The following is a 24637-nucleotide window of genomic DNA, read 5'->3' on the forward strand; positions in this document are numbered from 1 at the left end:
ACCCGGATCATGGAAACCCCAAAATGTATCTGTGCATTTATCAAGTTAATTTGCCTTGAAATGAATTTTGCCCTTTTCTTTAGATGACATTTCATACTACAAGACAAATATTATACATGTGGATTTTTTATATTTATATACATTCAAAACAATCAGAAATGTGCCATGTTCAAATAGAAAACTCATTTGTTTTGAGTAGAAAAGTTATTCAAATAATGAGTTCTTGTTGTGACTTGAATTGACTCAGCAGTGAGCCCATGCATTGATTTATCTTCCATTCTTCCCTCTCAAGCCTCAGAAGACAGCAATTTTCCACAGGATGGATTTGACAGATGAAAAGAGAAGAGGAGCTAAGTTGTCAATTATCTATTTTCTCTGAGTTTTAAAGGGTAGCAATATTTTTATCAAATTTTAGAAAATAGAACAATAAATATTTTGATAATAAAACAAGAGTATATTGAAAGGCAGGAGGCAGACTAGTTGTAGAAAAATACAGATGTATATCAAGAACACAAAATCAAGTATAATAGTGACTATTGTATATTCAGGTAGTCAACAGATAGTAAAAAGATTAGACAAGATACTCTTGTACAATATGGCACTTACAGAGTGAAAGCTTAATCACTGTACACAAAAGTGGATAAAATAAGGCTTACCATGTACTTTAATTTATGTGATATTTTCTTGTTAAAATATCAAGTGCAGTGGAAAGTGCTTGCTAAGTAGTAGGTAGTCAAAATATTTGCCAAATAAATGAATGTATTTTGGATGTCCAAACCTTTCCTTTTAATTTCTGATTAAATATGATTGTTAAATTACTATTAAATATATATGAATGAAGTACTGAAGAGAAATTCAGGATCATTCTAGTTCAGAAGCTCATGCTTTCTAGTGGATCCTATAGAGATTCCACCTGGCCTTTGGGGAAGTACAAGCTCCAGGATTGTTGTGCTCCTTGGTTAAGGGAACAGGAAAAATTAAGGGAACATTTCTATAAAATAAGGAAGGAGAGTACTTGCTAATTTCATACAGATTTTTATAACCCATCCCTTAATTTGTAGCTGATGCTTTAGTTTAATAGAGTAGAATTCATTTTAATTTTCCCATCTATATTGTGAAAACAATGATAGTAGCTAGCAATAAGGTAAGTATAAAATGAGATTTTAATGAGGTTAGTAAAAATTGGTATATTACCAGCATTGAATATATTCACATCCATAAAACATTTAAGTGCTTTCTACAGAGTAAGTTTTAAATATGACTACAGTAGTGCTATTGGTAGTACCAGAAAGAGTAACTGTAGTTATAATATTCATTTATCCTATTATCTGAACTATTACCAGAGCTAATAAGTTGGAAATACTTATGCCAGTCATTTAAGCTAATATGGATTTTTTTGTTGATTCTGTAGAGAGAAAATAACCCCAGTGGAATGTTTAGTATTTTAACAAATAATCTTCTAAACTCTTCCCTTTTGAAATGAAGTATTTTAACTTTATTACTGAATATATGCAAAGCACAGATTCCTTAAATATATCAACGTTAATGTCTATAATCTTTAAAAATACTTTTAAAAAACCTACTCTTACATATTTAGAAATTGCACTTTAGATTGATGAAAACATTAATCAGGGCCTACAGTATGTGGCCTCTGATCTCCAGTCAAGATTTCCACATTTCAAGAGGAGGCATCGTGATATCAACTGTTGTTCATAATGTGTAGTGGTCCCTTTGAAGGTTACCTGTATACAATTTTAGACATACTTAAATAATATTATTTGTTTAATAAGATACTTTTTACTAATGTATACATGAATGTGTCATTTTTAGACAGAATTTTACATCCCTGTACATGTAGCAAAAGCAAACAAACGTTTTATTATACTTGATTTTCAAGAGCAGTTTAATAGGCATCCTAGATATGAGTATTGCTGTATGTACTCATGTCACTAAAATTTACCCCCTCTATGGGAAAGTGTGCATGAGCAGAAATGCACATTTTCTCTGATCTCATAGCCAGGCTGTGTGCTGATTGTGACCATGAATGTTTGTTATGTCATTGGCTCAGAACATGTTGGTTCTTCTCCAGGGCACATTTTGCCATTAACTGTAGGTTAAATTATATTTTTTATTGTATATGTCTGCATTATTTCATACTAATAAAAAATAAAAGGTGGAAAATTGTATGTTAAGAACATAAAGCCTTTACTTAGCATGCTAAGTATTCTCCTTCAAATCAATTAGGCAACATGATCTTATTAAGCATATCTCGTTCTTTTTTTTTTCATTAAGTTTATTGGTACATTTTAGGCATATAATATGATGACATTCACCACTGAAGCATCACCCATTCTGAAATGAAATTCCTATGTAGAACTCTACAGTTACTATATCTAAGATGTTGAGCAGTGTTTAAATTAGCAAAATATCTGAAAAACCTACCTTATCACTAGCATAGCTTTGTTACCTATTTTTAAAATTATTTTTAATGAAAAAGAGTAAGATTTTAATCCAGAAGTATGTATGAAATCCCTAGCCATAACTACTCTGATTTGGCTCTTTAACAGAGTAGCATTGTCTCATTGTTTTTATTTTTAATCTTTGATAAGAGAATTTCAAAATCCTCATTTTTTTATTCATTAAGTTTATTGGTACATTTTAGGTATACAATATGATGGGCATTTATCATTGGGGATTTGCATCTTTGTACATGATATATCTTTTTTTTAAAATATTTTTTCCCCATTAACTTTGTTGGTACATTTTAGATATAAAATACAGTTACATTCATCATTGGGATCTTGTACCATTACGTGAGTGTCTTGGTTCTTATTTCTTTTCCCCCTTCCCTTGCCCTCCCTTCACCCCCTCCACCCTTCCCTATTTGCAAAGACCTTGTTTCCATTTTTTTCCTCTTCTCATATTTTTTTCTTTCCCTTTTTTCCCTTCCCCTACCCCTCCCAATTCCCCTGATCTTTTAGACCTTTTCTTCCTGTTACACAATATCAGTTATACATTTTTTAAATTACAATATTAAGATCTAGTAGACATTACCACAGATTTTACAGAATTTAAAAGGATATAGAAAGCATATTACAAAAATCTGTTTTTAAATAAATTTGACAACTTCTAAGAAGTAACTTAGAAGACAAATTAATGAAACTAACTCTGGAGGAAATATAAAAGTTGAATAGCACCTATTAAAGAATGTATATTCTTAGCTTGAAAACCTACCTATATGACAACAGCAGGTTCATAAACATTTTAAATGATAAATTACATCTAACATTTAAAGCAGAAAGAAGAAGTAACACTTCTCCCCTCATTTTAAGAAATCAACATTGTGCTAATCCTAAAACTGGATAAAGATAATAGAAGAAAAAAGTATGAACATAGATAGAAATTTGTTTGACAAAACAAACTCTTAGAAGTCAGATCTGGCAGTATGTAGAAAGTGGTTTTATTATAGGGATGGCAATGTTGGTTCAGCATTGGAAGATCCACCCCCAAAAGTCATCATTTGAACAGAGGAAAGGAAAAAGCCATATGATCCTGTCACTAGTTGGAGAAAGAGTATCGGACTAAATTCTACAGCTGTTCATGGTAAAAGCTATCAGGAGACTAGAAGTAGAACAGAACCTTCTCAACAGATCAAAGACATGTACTCCATACTTCCAACAAAAACTCCTTCTATGAATGGAGACAATACAAAATGCTTTCTCTCTAAAGTGGGGAACAAGGGCATATATGCCTACTCTTCATCTGTCCATTAGACTTTGAAACATAGGTCTAAACCAAAATGGTCTGGCAATAAAATGATGCAACTAGGATAGGATTGGAACAGCAGAAGCAAAATTTTTATATATAGATGAAATGATCATCTACAGAGAAAATACTAAGAAATCTCTAGGATCCCCGAGAATTTGTACTTGAATTTAGCAGGATTAGAAAACACAAGGTATATATAAAAATTCAGTTCTGTGTATACTTGCTATAAAAGTTATGTAGGAGTACAAAGGACCCAGAAAAGCCAAAAACAAAAACAAAAACAATGTTGGAAGACAGTATTAGAAAACACAAGGTATTTTTAAAAATCAGTTCTGTGTATACTTGCTATAAAAGTTATGTAGGAGTACAAAGGACCCAGAAAAGCCAAAAACAAAAACAAAAACAGTGTTGGAAGACGTTTAACAACCAATTTTAAGACTTCTTCTAAAGCTACAGTAATCAAGGCAGTGTTGATGTAAGGAAAGATATATAGATCCTTTGAATAAAACAGAGAATCTAGAAATAGAACCACACATATATGGTCCACTGAGTTTTGAAAGATTATTTAACATTAGCATTTTATAGAATATAAACTCGATTCAAGAGCCAAGGAAGAGATAGTGTCTTCAGCAAATGGCACTAGAACACCTGGTATCCATATATAAAAAATTAACCTCAACCCTTTTTTCCATACATGAAAATAACTTGAAGGGATCTGTGAACCTAAATAAGAAAGCCTAAAAGTATAAAACTTTAAGAAGAAATTATAAGGGAAAATATTTATAAATTCAGGGTAGGCAAGAACTACCTAGGATACAAAAAACATGATGTATAAAAGAAAAAAAATTGATAAATGAGATTCCATCAAAATTTAGAACTTTAAATGACATCATTAAAATGAAAAGTAGTTCTTAAACAGACCATATTTACAATACATATAACATATGAGCAGAATATATAAAGAATTCTTAGAGCTCATTAATAGACAACCCAATTAAAATGTAGACATAAGAAGATGATAAATAGCCAGTATAGCACAAGGAATGCTGTGCAATTCTAGAATCAGAAAAATACTAATCAGTACAATAATAAGATTGAATTATACACTCATTAGGGAGATGAAGTCAAAAGTTTTAAAAGCCTTGTCATGACTTTTTCTTTTTGTTGGATTCTCCCTCTTTGCATTTAATTTGTCATGCCCAATGGATTCATTCTGCTGGATGTACATGATATATCTTGATTCTTATTTTTTCCCCATTTCCCTGCCCTGCCTTCAACCCCTCTCTTTTTATTTTGTGTCCTTAACTAAAGAGGGAGAAAGAATATAGATTAACTGATTATATCACTCAAACTATAATGATATATAATTACAGAAATAATTTTATATTAATAGTAATATGAAATTCAAAATCCTAATGAATTACATATTTTTCTTAACATTATCAATATTAAATGTTGTAATCATTGAAATTTTTATCAAATATTATTTATATTTGTAATGATGCCTATTTAAGTTGAGCATTGTTTTTTCACCTTTGTATTTCTCCATTCCCCAATTCTTGCTACAAAATAAATGTATTTCATATGGACTTCAGATGTGAAAGATAAATGGTCATCTTTATAAGCAAAGAGCTTTGTAATGTAAATTGCAAAACCAAGCACTGAACTGTAAGTTCTTACCATAGCAATCACTGCTGCTCCAGCTCCAGCAAGCGCCACAATAAACAAGTGGAAGGTCATGTTTAGCTGTAATGAAAACCACAGGAACCAAAATATGTCAGTTACCCATAGAAGAGAACTGTTACTGTACATTGTTGACAAATGTGAGCTTTGGATAAATCATGTATTCAATCACAAGACATTATTGCTATATCTTTTCTCCTGCAAATAGCCTTACAACTGCATTGACTTTATAATTTCATTATGAGGATGAAATTGAGATTGATAATGGTGATTTTCTGAAACACTGCAGCAATATAAGGCTGTGCTATCTATAATTTTCCATCATTAAAATGGATTCCAGAACATCTGAAATATTTATAAATTACACTGAAATATGTAGAGCATCACCTTCATATTTGTTCTACACATCCCCTCCATAGCACCCTTGCAGGAGAAATTATCTCTAAAGGTAAAAAGGGAAAGTTCAACATAATTTTAATTATTTTATATTCTGCAAATAACAAAATGAATGCTACACTTCTGACAAAATTGAAGAGTGCAAGGACACTCACCTCAGTAGATTCACACATCCTCAGGAAGTTCTCAGAGACAGTGCAAATTTTCTTTTCCTCTCCAATTGTCACAATGCCTACAACATGTACAAGATTACAAGTTACATTATAAATGTTTTTAAGTTTCCAGAGATAAAAATATGTTTGGCTGACCTAACCTCAGCAAGTTTCTTTCTATGTTAGGTTATAATGAAAAACTTCTTCTTTAGCTTGTATTGTGGACAATAATTGTGCATATAATTATGATTACAAGATGTAAAACCAGCCCTCAAGCAATTTAAAATATTTTAAATCTGACTTCAACTGAATCTAGCCACCAGAATTTTCAGATTTTGTAGTTTCTTCAATGGTTTGGCCTCTAATTGTGATGGTATAGGCATCATAATTATTTTGATAACTATGCCCTCGACTCTGCTGAAGTCAGAATCAAAAGTTCCACTGGCGCAATGCTTTCATCAGTCTATGAAGGTGTATTGCCTACAGAGGTATTTCTTCTGCTGCTAATATTGAAAACAAAGCTATTATCTGGGAGAATTGAAAGTTTCCATCTCACTCCTTGTATTGACCCTAACTCCAGTTAGTTTATGGACCAATTACATCACAGTCATCTGGGAGACTCTCATATACATGTATTGCTAGACTGCAGTACAGAGCCGTCAGGTGGAATGTGCACAGGTTAACCTTGGGGTATTGCATTTTTAAATCACACAGGTGGCCCTTCACAGCTCTAGAACTCCTTTTAAATGACAGGAATAATCATGCTCATTCTACATGGCTCCTGAATTTTGTTTGGATAGTTGTTGAATTACTAAACACGTATGTACACACACACACACACACACACACAACATCACAAGTTCTGGGAATACTAATATCTAATCTTTCGGCACTGTGGTGGTCTTCATTTAGTTTTAGTGTGCATATATATTTATGCATTCTTAACTTAAAGGTGTATCACGAACTCTGCCTCTCTTACAGTGCTACTGCCATTAATTTCTGCTTTGTGCATAGTGTGGACTCTGTTTCAGTTTCAGAGATAAAGAAAAAATAACCTGCTTGCAGTATAACAACTGCAGAGAATTATCTGTGAAGGCTTTCTTTTCTGCAAGATGGGTGGGTATAAGAGGAAAAAGATAGTACTCTCCCATATGATTTCTCTAATGAACTTCCAGTATTAAGAAAGCTTTATCATCAGGGCTCTCTTTCTTCATACCGATCCATTACAGGTTTTACTCAAATTAGATAGATAGATAGATAGATAGACAGACTTATGTATATATATTCTTATATAGATATATAGATAGATTCTTATATAGATATATAGATGTATTCTGTGCATACATTTCCTCATCCTCTCCTCGACTCACATTTGCAGCCAAATTCCTAAAAAGTGTTGCCTGCACTCACAGTTTGCATTTCCTTTCCATTTATACTCTCTCAAATCATGTTTCCCCAACACACCATGAAAATTGTCTTGCAAAGGTCACCAATAACCCCCAAGGGGCAATTATTAGTTCTCATTTTCTTTCCAGTCAGTAGTATTAGAGGCAGAGGATCATACCCTTTACATTCATACCCTCTTACTAGGCACTACATTCTTCTGTTTCTGTCTCTCTATTCTCGTTGGCTCCTCCTTCTCAATATCATTGTCCAGCCAGTTATCTTTTTCTATGACCTTCTAAGTTGGAGCATTTAGTCTTCACCCATCTTTCTCCCTCACTGATCTCAGCTAGTCTCAGAAATTTTAATATTATCACTAACTCTTTTATCTTTGCCTCTATCCCATACATCTTTCCAGAAAACAGGATTTATGTATCTAATTTCTTACCTAACAACTTTATTTGGATTTCTAACAAGAATCTAAAAATTGGTATCTTCAGAATTTGACTTCTGATATTATTATTTGCCTGCCCCATTTCCAAGCAAATTTTATCATAGCCTTTGCCATCTGTAATATAAATCAGTCTTCTCAATTGCTTAGCCAAATAATAGTTCCTATTTAAATACTTTATTTTCAAATTCCTCATGCAATCTACCAACAAATTCTGCCATTTCTGTTCTCCAAATTAATCCACAATCAAGCCACTTTTCCCTACCTCCCTTTCTACTCTTCTGATTGAGGTCACCAGTATCTCACAACCAGATTACTGCAATAGTTTGCTAATGGTATCCAGCTTCTACCCCTTTTAGTTGTTCTCCACAGAACAGCCAGAGTGATCCTTTCATAAGTCAGATAATGCCCCCTCTTCCAAAATCCTGCCATGACTCTACTTCCCTTAGAATAAAAGTCCCAAATTTATAATGTCCTATAATACACTGATGATTACATGTGCTCTGACCTCTGATCCTTCATCTTAATCTATGCTCTCTATCTTTGTTGTTGTTATGTATTATTATCTGAGTACTCAGATTGATCCTAGGGCCTTTATACTGAGCTACATCCCCACATTCCAGGCCTTTCTTCCTTTCTTTCCTTCCTTCTTTCTGTCTCTCCTTCACTTCCTCTTTTTCTTTTTTCCTTTCTTTCTTCATGAACTTCAGTGAAAATCCAAAAACATAATTATAGTCATTCATGTGTATCTATTCAATGGCCAATGTGTATTTCTCATTAGTCATTCATGTGTCTACTGAATGGCCAAATTGGCCTAACCAAAAGTTCAGTAAATTATTCAGATTTATATAATTTTTTCTTAATACAATGACTTAATATATCCATTTACTCTCCATAGAAAAAATTTTAGTTAATATAAATGGATCAACATTTTCAGTTTCTTTAGAAAGCAATAGGAGAAAAGACAAGAAATGAAAAATGAGAAATGAGAAATAATTGGGCAAGAGAAGCATTAATAACTTAAGGCAAGGGAAGTGAGGAGAGAGAGTAGTGAGTACTATGTGCCTTAGATCAGCAGCACAGGCTACCCTATACTCTCTTGTAGTTTACAGCTTTGGTAATCTGGAACACTATATTTCCAGTACTGTTAGAATTGGTTGTGCCTGCAATATGAAAAACTTCATAGAAAGTTATATATATTAAGTCTGAATAGTTACTATTACCTTTACCAATAAGGTACTTACAACTTTTTGGTGGTTACTGGACAAATGAAGCAACATCCCTAGAGATGAATATTCTCATCAAGGAAATTGTGACAGTTGGAAGTAGAATGAATAGATTTTTATGACACACTTCCCTTACAGGGTGATAGGAAACTGACTCCCTACTATGAAATATAAATGTTTATATTCAAAATAATTTATGATTTATAGTGCTAGTTTTAAAGAGAAGAGAATAACTAGAATATCCTTTACAACCTTCTGGAGATTTCTCACATTCCTTATTTCTTAAGACTTTTTCTCTTTGTTTAAATCCAGCAACATAGGATATTTCTATATTTATTTTCCATAGTTCATCTCACTCTACTGACTTCTCTTGCGACTCTTTCTTCCATTGTTAAAGGACTATTGCAATTATTTTGGAACCACCTGGACAATAAAGGCAAATTATTTTATTTTTCAGTTGATTAGGAACCTTAGTCCCATGTATAGCTTAATTTCCCATCGACATGTTCCCTAACATGAGGATACTAATAAAGAGGAATAACCTACTAGGCAGCCAAGATTTTACCAAAAAAAATCTTCAATTACTTAGCATATATGAATATAATTCAGTAATTAGTAATCACAAGTAGGTAAACCTATAAAGGATTTCTTATTAACACTATGTGTATTTAGTTTCTATTGAAATATAAAAAGTCCATTTGAATGAAACAGATGGAGGGAAAAGGATTGCTTATTCCAAGTCTTTGTCTTCTGTAGAAAAAGCATCATGAACCATGAGCATAACCTGTTATTCAAAATTTATGTTTTGCCAAGGATATATTTTTCTTTCAAAATTTCAATGCTTTGTCATGACAGATGTTCGTTAAACAATTGTCGACCTAAAATCCTTTTGAGGAGTATTGTAGAGAAATTGGATTCAAGTTCTCTGAGTTTAAGGATGGGCTGGAGAAGAGAGGAGGAGGTGGTAGAAAGCCTAAAGCAAGCCCCACCTACTTTGGAGCACTTTCTCTACATGTCTGATCCAGAGGGACTTTCATCAAAACTTTATGTTTTAATGGAGCACAGTTGAAATATTGGATCTAGGAGATACGTTGAGAATGATTTTTAACATTTGATAATATAACTTTACTAAGATAAACACATAGTATATCCAATATCATCACATCATATAGTAGGAGAATAAAAAAACATAATAAAAATATTACAGTGAAATCTTAATTCTATTTGTAGGGTTAATTCCTTTTTGACATGTAACCTCACACATTCTAGGATCTAGGAGTTAGGATGTGTATTGTCTTGAGGGTCATTATTTTGCCCATCAAATATAATAACAGCTTAATTAATATTATAATTTGAAGTATCTTTCAGTTTAAAATTTTATTTAGACATTTGTACAGAAAAGAGTTACACCGAGATTCTGTACACTCACCTTTCCATCCCAGCTAGTTAGCTATATCCCTGCAAAATTATTTCATCTCTTAGAACTCCATTTCTTTTAGACCAAAGATATAGATGGTGATTAATGAAGTCACTTATAAAATTCTATGACTCTAGGACATAGTCTATGCTTAATGTCACTTGGAAGCATAGATACTAAATATGAGCCTCATATATTAAGTTAGATTAATATGGATATTAAAAGTACGGGAATATATTGAAAATTAACACAAGGTTTTTGCAAAAAAATTACTTGAAAAATATTAGAAAGATAATCTACTCACCTTTTCTAGAAGATTATTTTCCCTGTCCTTTAGAAATCAAACTTGAGGAAAAGTTTTAAAGTATTTTGCTGGAGTTTCCCAATATTTTCAGTCTAAAATTTTGTTTTAATAGGACCAAAGATTTTGTAATCACCTACTTCACTACTTTTCACTTTCACTTTCCATACCATGAGAAGTGAAGCATATCCAATCAGAACCATGCTAACATATCTGTATTTTGAAAATACGACATTCACACACAAAAGATCCCAGCCTTCATTGTTTCCCATATTAGCAGATTTAACAATAAAAAGAACCTCTCTATACCTCAGCTAAATTTGAATTTCAGACAAAGAACAAATAATTTCATATAAGTATGTTCCATATAATACTTTTTTATAATGGGTCTAGCATTGAAAAAATATTGCTTGCTAATCTAAAGTTCAGATTTAATTGTAGGCCCTGCATTTTACCTGACAACCCCCAGAGGCAAGTTATATCACCTCCAATTTTAGGATAAGCACAATAGAATGAAGACATTGAAGGATAGAGCATGATGTCAGAGCCAGGTGTTTTAAGCTATTGTTCTGCAGTGACCTCCAGTGGCAGATCTGAGGTGACCTTTTCCTATGTTTGTAAGGCAACTGATTCTAGTAAAGCCTTTTAGTGGAAAAGAAAACTGTTAGCACTGCCTCTGGCCAAGGACTTTATGCACAAGGCACATCATTCTGCATTTCATTTGGTTCAGGGAGTCTGAGGACTTTACCTGACAGCATGTGCATGGTCCACTGTTTTTTGTTTGTTTGTTTTGTTTTTGATTAAATTCTTTTTTGGGTACATTTTAGGTATACAATACATTTACATTTATCATTGGGTGCTTATACCTTACATGATGTATCTTGATTCTTATTTTTTCCCCATTCCCTGTGCTCCCTTCCCCCACCTCGATGGTCCACTGTTTTAGTATACACTATTAGTTGGCTAGAGAAGAGCTGTACTGTAGTATAGGTATAGAGCCACAGACATAGACTCGACAGAGATATCTCTATCTTTTTGGAGTATTGAGACAGATAAGAAGTGCAAGGCTTTCTCATTTTTCCTGTGCCGGCTAGAATGTGGACGTGGCTTGACCAGCAGCTAGCACACCTCTCTCCCTCTCCTCCTTTTGTTCTTCCTCACTCCACCTTTCAATGGACTGGGACAGCTTGCTTCAGTGTTTCCCATGTTATCTAGCAGTGTCCTCCCTGGCAATCAAATCATCAGTCTCCACTCCAACATTAGTGCAGCCAATCAGCCTGAGGTCGCTCCTCAGCTCCCACCTTGTCAGAAGATATTGGTGCCATGCTGAAGAAAGGATAGGGGCACTCTGAGAGCTAAGATCAGGAAGGGAGTGACCTGGGCCCCTTCTTTGGATACTTGACATGCATAGCAAGCTTTCAGCCCTGCCCCTCATTGAAACAGGCCTGCAACTGCTACATTAGCAGCATTCCCTAAACATTACTTGGATTTTAGTCTAGAAGGGTTCCCTCCTATGTACTGATCCCCTTGTGCAGGACAGGGCCTATTAAAATAAAGACTCACTTTGGTATTCCTGTAAATCTGCTCATGAATTATTTCCCAGGTAATGTGGGCTCCAAAAGTCCTATAAGCCTTTGGGGGTGAGGGTTAGCCTCAGTAGTGTGGGCAGAGCAGTCCTTTCCAAAGAAAGAGCGATGAACACTCAGTTGTTAACATTGAAGAGCCCCAGGGACCAACAACCAATGGACTAGTGGGAGAAACCAGGACCTGGTAGAGTTGACCTGTGGTGCTTGGTACAAGCCCGCACTGGATGGTGACAGCCAACAGCAGCAGTGACCAGCATTACCTGGTGTCACTAGGTGACATCAATACTGCTAGCAGAGCTGTACTTTGTTGACTCATGATTTCCATCTGAATTAAGCAAAACAATCCTAGGCTGATGGGCAACAGTATGAAGAAACTTCATTAGAGGAAAACTGCTTAGAGTGCCCGCAGATGTTAGGAAGCTGGCTTTTAGTATCTGTTCAGTGAAAAACCAACTACATTTGCAAATGTGAACTTGGAAAACTTTTATAAGTTCTGTAGCTCTCATACATTTACAAATGAGAAAATAGAATCTCAAACAGTTTTTACTGAGATTAGTCTCTAGTTTTCCACACTTCTGCATCAGACTTATTTCAATAGGACAAGCAGTTGACTCAGGAGTAAGAGCACAGACTAAGGACGGGCTTCCTGGATTTGGTCTGTCAGTAACAGCTGTGTAAATGTGGAGAAATCATTTGCCTCTCTGTACCTCAGTTTTAGCATCTATGAAGGATCAGTACTGCTCCCGCATATAGCACTGTGAGAATTAAACAATTTAAAATAGACAGAGTACTTAGAACTGAGTCTGTACATAGTGAGCCCATGTCTATATGAGGAATGACTATTGTTGCATGAGGCTGTAGCCCTAAATAAAAATACCCAAGAAGATATGCTAACTTACATAGCATTCTTTGACTTAACTTTTTTTTTCCTTAAATTCTTTTATTGGTACATTTTAGGTATACAATTAGTTTACACTTATCATTGGGTGCTTGTACCTGTACATGATGTATCTTGGTTCTTATTTTTCCGCCATTCCCTATGCTCCCTTCACCCCCTCCACCCTTTCCTATTTACAAAGACTTTGCTTCTATTTTTTTCCTTTTCTCATAATTTTTCCTTTCCCTTCTTTCCTTTCCCCTTTCCCGCCCATTTCCCCTACCCCTTTGGACCTTTTCTTCCTATTTCAAGTGATCAATTATTTGTTTTAACCATTTTAATTCTTATTTACACTTTCAGTTTCTCACACTAGAGAAACTATTCAGTATTTACACATGTGTGTCCTATTTATTTCACTTAAGAATATGGCCTCAATATGCACCCATTTTGCTATAAATGTCTCCAGTTTGTCATTCTTTATGGCTGAGTAGTACTCCATTTTATAAAAAGAAACACATCTTCTTTATTCAGTTTCCAGTTGATGACACTTGGGCTGCTTCCAAGCTTTAGCTATTACAAACTGTGCTCCTATAAACATGGGTGCACATACATTGCTGTGGTATGATTCTTTTAATTCTTTTGGGAAGATACCCAGCAGGGGAATAGCTGGGTCAAATGGGACCTCTAGTCCTAGTTCTTTGAGAAATCTCCCTACTGACTTCCACAGTGGTTGCATCAGTCTGCACTCCCACCAACAATGGAAAAGGGTTCCTTTCTCCCCACACCCTAGCCAATATTTGTTATTGTTTGATTTCTTGATAGCAGCCATTCCAGTGAGAGGTGGAATCTCAGTGTTGCTTTCATCTGCATCTCTTGAATGACCAGTGATGTTGAATATTTTTTCATATGTTTCTTTGCTGCTTTTACTTCCTTGACTTCATTGTCTTTAAAAGATAAATTTCTTAGCCACACACTACTATATTCTAGATGACAATGAAATACATCTTTCTTAGGTGATCCTAATAATAGACTTTACAGTTTGTGCTGTTTATATGGGAGAATGACAGTGGAATGCAGGCATCAGATTGAATTTCAAAGAGTATAGAAATCAGGGTAGGGAAGGGCCGGGGATTTAGCTCAGTGGTTTCACTGCCTGCTGCACAAGCCCAAGGATCCGAGTTCGATCCTTGGTACCCCCCCCCAAAAAAAAAGTTTGGGCCGGGGATTTAGCTCAGTGGTTCTGCCGCCTGCCTCACAAGCAGAAGGACCTGAGTTTGATCCCCAGTACCAAAAAAAAAAAAGAAATTTGGGTAGGGAAACCACAATTTTAACTTGCTAGTACCAGACAATACAATCTGACAGCCTGTTCATAAATGTATGTTGTGAGACCAACTTTTATTCGTTCTTGAATTCTTACTTATTTAAATCTAAAAAAGAGCATCTTAACAACAAGTAGTCCGATAAATTTATCTCTGTGGTAGAGGTAATGATGGTTGGAAGGTGATTTAAAGTATGTTAGAGATCTGGGCATGGTAACACATGCCTGTAATCCCAGCACTCAGGAGGCTGAGACAGGAGGATCACTGTGACTTCAAGGCCATCCTGAACTATACAGTAAGACCTTGTCTCAAAAACAAACAAAACAATAAAATATGTTCTTTGAAGACATTTAACTAAAACAATATGAGGTGATGTTATATGCTCAGAGGTTCAATATCGACCTACCAAACTGACGAAGGTCCAAGCAGAGATTTGCCCCCTCCACCAGGGTAGTATTCCGGCAGATGGTCCACACATTGAAGTACATGTAAACGGGCAGTGAGGTGAAAGCTGTGACTCCCAGCCAGGCCAACATGAAAAGGTACGTCAGCATAATAAACTGCACAGAGCACAAAGGGAGAGCAAAACATCATCTACCAGAGAAGAAAGTTTTGATCCATCAGCAAAGCTCAATACTGTCTATAAGGCTTTTTTAGTACATAATTGATTATCACAACAGTCTTAGGAACTGTAGTACAAAAAATTGAGAAACAGTGGGTTATGTGAATAAACCCACAAGAAAAGCTCATCTTGATAGAAATCGTGATGTACCTGAATTAATGCCTGTTTCATTTGTTTATGAACCTTAAGCCTCCACATTTTTTAAAAGTTTAGAAAATAGTAGCTGGCATATTTAGAGGGGATTCTGGAAAATGGAGAATTTTACTGAGAAAAAAATATAAAGAAGTAAAAATGTTGTGAAGAAATTTATATTAGTAACACTTTCTCCTTGTTTTATAGATCAAAAGAATAAAAGTATTCTGTGTGGAAATACATACAACATTGGGTCTTAAAACATACTTGATTGTGTGTAGTAAGCATTTTGCTTGTCTGTACCAAGAAATTGTCCAAGAGGACAATTTTTGTTGTGTGTACTTTCTTATTTCTCCTTCCTGGAATGAAGAAAATGAAGCAGATTTATAGATAAAACTCACTGAGCAATGTGGAAGCTAGCTTAGAATTACTCTGTTCTCAAAGCCTTCCCTATGCTACAATAAACTTCAAAGTATGGATAAGCATACTGCAAGTGATAATACCTACTCACCTTTAATAAACTATGTTCTATGATGCAAATAATTCTCATATTTTACCATGTGATTCTAATACATAAAGATAAAGATTTATTTATTTATTTTAAAAGCTTTGATGTGGCACTTACCGTGTCCCTTCCTAAATGTACATTTATTTCACCACAAAAAGTCTTGTACTGATTAAAGACATGACCTTTTCAACTGGCTGAGTGTAGGCTGTTCTTTAGGTCTCTACTATTGCCTTTGCAAAATGGAAATAACCGCTAAATTGACCTTACATGTTCCAATGAGGCTTAAATAAAATAATACATTTTTAAAAATTATTTAACATAGGAACCTGACACACAAAAAGCTTTGGCAAAATACTAGGTGTTTTCAGTCTTGCTAGATTTAATTTCAGGCTGGGAGAAATTTAAAGACTGAAGAGGTCTTGTATCTGGAAAATTTATTCAAAATATGCTCTCTCTCAAGATGAAAGAGCTTAGAAATTCTCGGAAACCATCCCTTATCTGAAGAACTTCTGTTAACAGAACTCCTTTGGGAGAAAATGTTTCTTTTATTAACATCTTCAGTTTTTGCAATTATAGATCTCAGGGGTAATGTATGGTCTGAAGAACAATGACATAATATGGCTTCCTAAAACACAGTTTTGTAGTAGTGAAAAACAACTCTAAAGTCCAAGGGGTAGTAATCAACATGCTTTGGGCCCAGCCTCTCTGCCTTGTTATTTTTTCTACCCTGGGGGATTTTTAAGTAGCTTCTTCTGAAGATGCTGTTCAATGTACAATGGGACTCTGAACCCTGTTGTTTTTGCTACTTCACAAGAAAAGAAAGTATGATTTTGGAAACCAGAGTACTGACTTATGTTTTCTTTCTTCTGTCAGTGTCGATGTTTTAGCAAATTAATAAAGCTGGGTGTTACAGAATAAATCATGGCTGTGAGAAAATATTTTATTTGGAGTAAATTATAAGGTTTGTGCCAAAGAAAATTAAAACAGATTTTCCTTTTGAATTTTGAGTGCAAACCAGTTTTATTTCAGGGAGAAGAAGTTCATAGTCATGAAAGCGTCTAAATTAAAGAACCCAAAAATACAGTTCTATCTATTTTCTATTTTATTTTATAATCAGATATTTACTAAAGGTGAAAAATTGTTCAAATTAATCATGCATAGTCCTATTTAGAAACTCTTTATATGCAATAAGTAAAATATTTCATAATTATAAATTTATTTTAGCCTTGCATTGCTGGTCATATTATAGATACATATTTTCTCATCTGAGTATCAATAAATTAGTAAGCTATGCTTCATTAGAAAACTTTTTAGAATATAGAAACTTTTTTCTGATTTTAAAAACACTTTGTACATAAAAAAATTATCTACAGAGTTACTAATCTCTATTTTAGAAAAAATAATTCTGAAGTTGAACTCTAATATTTGTTTGGGGAGCACAGTGGGGAAAAAATAATAGAAAGGAATTACAAAAATATTGTGGAACTTGAAATCAGATGACCTAGCCAGAATTTTATGAAATATGACTTAACCCTTCTTAGCCACTCCATCACCTGTAAACTAGAAGCTAGAAAACCTCTCTCACCTAGCTATGAATGTTAATAAAAGTGACTATCCTATATAAATTCACTTAGCAGTAAGCATGATCTACAGTAAGCACAATGCAAAGAGGTTGTTTCATTTAGCACAAACTAATTATTTTGTACTTTAAAAGGTTATAAGTGGACAGGAAGGAAACTGTTTTCTGTGTCACTGGGTGTTTATTACTTTGAATAAACCCTGGATTTTAATGTGCAGTAGTTCCAGGAAGGAAGCATGGTATTGTTGAAGTTATAAAGCAGCCTCATTGGCTTTCCTCATTATTTAGGATCATTCCTATGTATTAAAATACTGACTATTTCCTCCTGACTCACAAAGAAAAAAGACTGAGTAAAACTTCCTTATTTTGAATTATATTAATTAACTATTTGATCTTTGATAGTAAAATTGTTATAAAATGGTAGGGAGAGATACCAAATATTTAACCAATTTCTATAATATTCCATTATCATATTATTATTTTTATCAACATTTCACCAGAACATGCAAATGATTGTTACAACAAGAACCTTCAAGTTCTCATACTTGTTTCTTTTTTTACTTAATATAAATTTATTGAGCACTTACCATATATTAACATTAAGCTAAAAAATTGCTGTGAAATCTTTTGACTTGAAAGTAATAAAGCAACATGTATATTGCTTTAATGTAAACCCAAATATTCTAATCATCATGAAAAATTTGTAGAGAAATTAAAACAGACTAGCAAGAGAAAGTTTTCATGTTCTATGACAAGGCTATGTATTATTGCTCCTTGTTTATGTAGCTACTAAGATTGTATTTCAGTTAACTTGAAATGACTTATAAAAGGTATTTAGGCTTGCATATAAATACCTGTGAATTTAGATTTAATGTCTAAGGAAATAATATTTTCTTGAACTATAGATCTTCCATGGAAACTTTAGCAGATGTGGGTCAATAGATGTAAAAATAATACACTGGAAGCTAGTAGTAGTGAAGAAGAGAATTCAGTTCCAAAACTCAAATTCTAAAAGTCTCTGAGTCTGGAAATTGCCTAACTGCTGAAGAAAATATGTCACTTATTGAAGGAAATGTTCTGATGCAATTAGTAATTTCAGGTATAAGAAAGATTTAAACTTCAGTGAGTTGAACAAATGAAATCTATTCATATATTCAAAGTCACCTTCAAGGAAGAATTTTATATATATCAAAATTGGACACAGGTCATTGTTTATAAGATACTCTTCTCATTAACTGTTTCACAGAATAGGTCTGAAAATAGTTTACAAAAGCAGCCCAGAACCCTATATGGCACCACAATATACTTTTAATGATATTTTCTCATCTTGGGATGGGTTTAAAGTATCGATCCAATCACATTTCCAGTTCAACAAAAAAAGAAAACCTCTACATTTCATCAAATGTATAAATAGCTCAAAGTTTAAAGATCCTATGATCAAGTAGACATTAGGCTGAGACAGTGCAGCTTTTAATAGTGGTTTACAACACAGGCAACACATAAGGATCATCTGAGTAATAATGTGAAAGAGAAGGAGATGCTTAGATGCAGGTGTTTCTAATGGATACTCAGTGTTACAAACATCTACTTTAGTGAAGTAGAAAAATTCATGAGTATACTTGATCTGAAGGATTCTTTGACCTTTGCCACTAAACTCTAGAGCTTAGTCCTAAAGATTAAAATGATAAACAGATCATGTGCCACAAATATATGCTAATGTCATTGAAATAGTCAAATTTATGGATAAGTGGGGTACTGTACTTGAGCCAAATGTCTTAATCAGGATTTCTCCAATTTGGTACTATCAAAATTTGAGACCAGATAATTTTTGCTATGAGATAATCTATGCTTCCTATACATTGGAAGACTTTTGGAAACTACCTTGTCTTCTACCCACTATTTGTTAGTTGTGGATAAAAACCTCAAGATATGCAGAAGGGAAAATTGCCTCTAGGTGACACCCACAGCACCATGGCATGAAAATTCTAGGTCAAGGTGAAACAAATAAATATGCTACTATTCCAGATGCAAAGTAGCATAGCAAAAGTATTAAAGTAGGCTCTACAAATTATACAGTGCATCATTTAATGCAGAAAAATTACTGTCACTATGTGAATTACTTGAATATATGCAATTATATTATCACCATCATTGTCCATATTATGCTCCCAAACTACCTATACAAAAAATTGTAATCAGAATGTATTTTTAAAAATGATTCATTATGTTTATAAAAACTTTATTCACAATTTCCCAGTCTTGGAAGCTGCCAAGATGTACTTCAACAGGTATATAATCTATGGTACATCCAGACAAATAGATGAAATATTAGTGCTTAAAAGAAAGGAGGGCAGAAGCCATAAAAAGACATAAGGAAATCTTCACATTTACAGCTAAGAGTTTTGACAAAGGTGCCACGAACAGTCTTCAGAAAAGACACTGGGAAAAATGGATTGCTACATGCAGAAGGATAAAATTAAATCTTTATCTATCTAGGAAAATCAACTAAAATAGATTAGCATTAACTATAAGGCTGGATCCTGTAAAAGAAGAGAAAAGTAGAGAAATGCTTCAAATTATTGGTCTATGCAAAAAGTTTAGGGAAAAGACTAAAGCACACTCAAATGTAGAAATATATGAAGAGGATTATATCCAACTAAAAAGCTTCTGCATAGCAATGAAAAAAATAAGCAAAGAGAAGAGAAAATCAATGGAAAATATTTGTAAATTATGCATATGCTAAGTGATTGACATCCAGAATATATAAAAAGCTCAACTCTATAGCAAAACAAAACAAAAATTTCAAAATGGTCTAATTAAAAAATGGGGGCTAGGGAAGGGATAAGGGGAAAGAAAGGAAGGAAAAGGAAGAAAAGAAAGAATAAAAGGAAAAATGAACACAAATCTTTTGTAAATAAGGAGGGGAAGAAGGGTTGAAGGAGGGGAGGGGAATGGGAAGAAAAAAAGCATTAAATATATTGTGTACAAGTACAAATTCCCTATGATGAATGTTATTATGTATATATAAAATGTACCAATAAAATTAATTTTTAAAAATACATAAAAGACTTGAATAGACAATTCTTAAGAGGAGATATACAAATGACAATCAGGTATATGCAAAAAAGGTTAATTGGGTAGGAGATGGGGAGAGGTTTATCAACAGGTACAAAGTTACAATAAGATAAACAGAAAAACTCTCAAGTTTTATTGCATAATAAAGTAACTATATATTAGATAATGCATTGTATATTTCACGATAGCTAGAAAAAATGACCTTGAATGTTCACCATGAATAAATAATAAATGTTTGAGGTGACAAATATGGTAATGAGCCCGATTTTATCATTGTGCAATGTACTTATGTATTCAAACATCACAGTGTAACCCATAAACATGTAGAAGTTAGGGTCAACTATAAATTTTTTAAAAATACAAACACTAGAAGTCTTCTTGGCTTATAAATATTTTCTTAGAAATGTGATGCCAACACACACAATAAAATGATTTCCAGGAAAAGAAGATATAGTAATACACAATTCAGCCACAACTTTTAAAAATATAGAAAACAAACAGTTGCTATTATTTAATGAGTCATATTAAACAAAGAAGGAACTGAAACTATTCAAACTTCCTGCTATAAAACAGTTCATGGCTTAGTCTTTCATACAGTGTTGTTGAGATACTGGGATCTTAAACAGGTGTGGGCTAGTGGAAGGTTATGGGGTTACTGCCTCAAAAAGGATTGAGGCAGCACAGTTTGTAATAGCTAAAGCTTGGAAACAGTGCAAGTGCTCATCAACTGGAAACTGGATAAAGAAGATGTGTTTTTTTAATAAAACGGAGTACTATTCAGCCACAAAGAATGAGAAACTAGAGACATAGCTAAATGGATGCATATTGAGGCCATACTCATAAGTGAAATAAATAGGACACTCGTGTAAACTCCCGAATAGTGTGAGAAACTGAAAGTGTAAATAAGAATTAAAATTATTAAAATGAACAATTGATAATTCGAAATAGGAAGAAAATTTCCAAAGGGGGGGAGGGAAGGAAGGAAAGGAAAAATTATGAGAAAAGGAAAAAATGGAAACAAAGTCTTTGTAAATAGGGAAGGGTGGAGGGGGTGAAGGGTGCACAGGTAATGGGGAAAAAATAAGAACCAAGATACATCATGTACAGGTACAAGCACCCAATGATAAATGTAAATGTATACCTAAAATGTACCAATAAAAGAATTTAAGGAAAATCAAAGTATTAAAGTTGTTCTTGTGAGATCTTAAGTTAGTTCTGGAGAGACTTTTTATAAAAGAGCCCACCCAACGCTCTGGATTTCTGTCTTCCCGTGTGATCTCTCCTTTTTGTAAAGTACTTCTATTCGAATGTGATAGATCCAAGGAGCCAACGGTATGCTGTTTCTTTTTCAGCCTCCAAAACTCTAAATTCTAAACTAAATAAACTTCTTTTCTTCATAAGGTTATATAGTCTTAGGTGTTTTGTTATCATAATAGAATTTGAAATGCTTTCTTCCATTAGCAAATGAGAACTGTTTATATTGTTTTTTTCTTCCGCAAAATGAATGTAAGAAAAATAGGTAAAGAAAGAAAAAGAATTGAAATAAAACTGCCTTTAAAAGCTTCCATTAGGTTTTGAGATAAAAGAAATCAATGACAGACACATTGAGTATTATTAAGATATATCTTAGTAAGTGACTAAAGAAGATTTCTGAATATTATCTGAGGTTTATTCCACCTGCCTGTAGAATACGCTGCGGAATCGCGGAAAGGGAATGCTACTAGGGGCACACCTTCTTACCTACACAGATTTCCCAACTAGGGGTTTGCTTCCTTTGTCACATAAAGCATATTTATTTACAAGTAGGAAAAGAATGAAAAAATACAAGACAGACCCACGTCAAATCTATCAGGGTCATTTAGAAATAGGGTACTCAAAATGGCTATGAGTAAAAAAGAATCATATTACACTGAATTGAAAAATGACATGATTTAATTAAAATATAGATTGTTTCCCAAAAGTTACTATTCATGCAATTGGACGAAATATGGTGGCTGTATACATATGCCATTAAGTATGAAAAACATAAGAGATGGAGTAAAACTTATGAATTTCTCCCTCCTTTAAGTTTTTCTTCTTCAATCCAGCTCTTACTTGTTATCAGAGCTATCTTTCTAAAATGTAAAACTAATTGCAATGCCAGGACTCTCAGTCCTTGCTCGTCAGCCACTTTGCAAGAGTTGGGATACTCTTTACAAAACTAAATATACTCTTGCCATATGATCCAGCTACTGTGCTCCCTGGTATTTATCCAAATGAACTGAAGCCTGTGTGACTCATTCTACTCCCTGCTTCGAGTTCAATCACATTAGATTCAACACAGGCAGGAGAATATGCAGCATTTGCTTTTATGTGTGCCTTATTGCACTTAGCACAGTGTTCTCCAGTTCTATGTTGCAGCAAATGACAAAATGTCTTTAAAGAAGAAATAGTATTTCATGTAGCATTCCAATGCATAGCTTCTTTATGCATTCCTCCACTGCAGATGGACATTTAGATTGATTCCACAACTTGGTTATTATGAAAAGTTTGTCTGAACATGGAAATGCAGACATTTCTTATATGTACTGATTTCAAATCTTTTAGGTAAATGCATAAAAGATTTCTGAGTCATATGATAATCTCATTTTTAGTTTTTTGAGGAAACTCCATTCAGTTTTCTATAACAGCTCACTAATTATATTCAGTGTAAGTATTATTAATAAAACTATTTTTAGGAAAAATAAATCAGATAATGTGTTATATAATCTTTTTTATTTTTTAATAAAAGGGCTTGAGACACACTTTATCTCATGTGATAAGAGACACTTTATTTCTGTAATCTTCATCCCTGTAACTCAAAAGACCACAAGAAAAACAAAATACAATTATCAAAAATATAATTATGACTCAGATGCATTTACAAAATATCTAGCTAGTTCTTCTCAAAACTGTCAAGATCAAAAAAACCAAAAATGTCTTAAAAAACATGACAGGTCAGTGTAGCCTAAGGAAAGATGAGTAATGATTCGTAAATTCTAGGCACAGAAAAAGAATATGTAGTAAAACTAAAAAAACTAAATAAAATATATATTCCAGTTGATAATAACTTTAATACTGGCTCATTAATTATGGCAAATGTAGCACATTAATGTTAAGGCAATAATAGGGGGGACTGGATTTGATAAATATGGAATCTTCTGTAAATATGAACAATTTTTTGTGTGTGTGTGTGTCAGGGATTGAACTCAGGTCCTTGTGCTTTCAGAGCAGGCAGCGGAACCACTGAGCTAAATCCCTGGCCCAAATCCGAACAATTTTAATTAAAGCACATATATTTTAAAAATTCTTTTAGCATTATTAAACATTTTTAACATTATGAAAATTTAAAGAATTATGAATGATAAAATATTATATCCATAATTATGTGATAGAAAAATTCATCTAATTACAATTAAAATGCTAATGAATATACAAAATTTTCTTTAAAAAAGCTCATCAGAGGACTATGATTTGATAATCAATAGAATAAAATTAAACAAAAAAAAATTGCCTCAAAATTTTAAGAAGTTACTTTATTTTAACTGTATTTCAATCAGAGCTGATGGTGATTTGAAAGATAGTCAAACTTTCTGTCAAATTTGCATTTCTAGCTGTTGTAAATATCTGTTATTTAAAAATCTACCACTGAAACTTTGTAATTTTAGCAAATTTCCTCATTTTTTGTCAGTGCCATTTTATGAGGCTACTCAAAAATTTCTTTCAAATTTCACCATTAGAAACTTAAAAGAATGAGAATTTTGATTTATATCTTCTTAAAATTTGTGTGCCAGCATGGTTAATGTCTCAATGTTACACTTAGTCTGCTGTCCTAGTATTTAGTGAATTCAGCTCTGAACCATATGTGAAATCTATTTGAGGTAAATTCCTAGTCCCTTCTTCCACAATATAACATTTTTGAAACATTATTTTAAATATTAACACTCTTCCTGAAACAGTCTACCTTCCTTCTTCTCCATTTCTTTTTTCTTACTGAGAAGCCAGTGTTAAAGTTTAGTGTTCTAATCTGAAAAATATCATGCTGCCTTTCCCGTGTTGTACTTGAACTATCCAAAGGAAAGACAAACCCTTATTTTAAGTACTCTGTATTGGCGGTCATGGTTTAAAACTGTTTTTTGGTGTT

At 33.4% G+C, this 24637-nt stretch overlaps 1 protein-coding gene across 2 annotated transcripts in view; it reads right to left on the reverse strand.

Moving 5' to 3' along the window:
- Gpm6a (glycoprotein M6A) overlaps nucleotides 1–24637 on the reverse strand; it is a 313190-nt gene that overhangs the window by 2620 nt on the left and 285933 nt on the right. For both annotated transcript variants that reach the window (XM_004852952.4, XM_004852951.4), the window contains exons 4-6: nucleotides 14966–15119; nucleotides 6003–6079; nucleotides 5449–5514 (exon numbers count right to left, since the gene is read on the reverse strand). In XM_004852952.4, the coding sequence (XP_004853009.1) occupies nucleotides 5449–5514; nucleotides 6003–6079; nucleotides 14966–15119 (297 nt within the window). The remainder of the gene's footprint in view (nucleotides 1–5448; nucleotides 5515–6002; nucleotides 6080–14965; nucleotides 15120–24637) is intronic.

This window comes from Heterocephalus glaber, unplaced genomic scaffold (genome assembly GCF_053883595.1).
Source record: "Heterocephalus glaber isolate CG9 unplaced genomic scaffold, H.glaber_assembly_v1.0 deba00001461, whole genome shotgun sequence".
NCBI lineage: Eukaryota > Metazoa > Chordata > Mammalia > Rodentia > Bathyergidae > Heterocephalus > Heterocephalus glaber.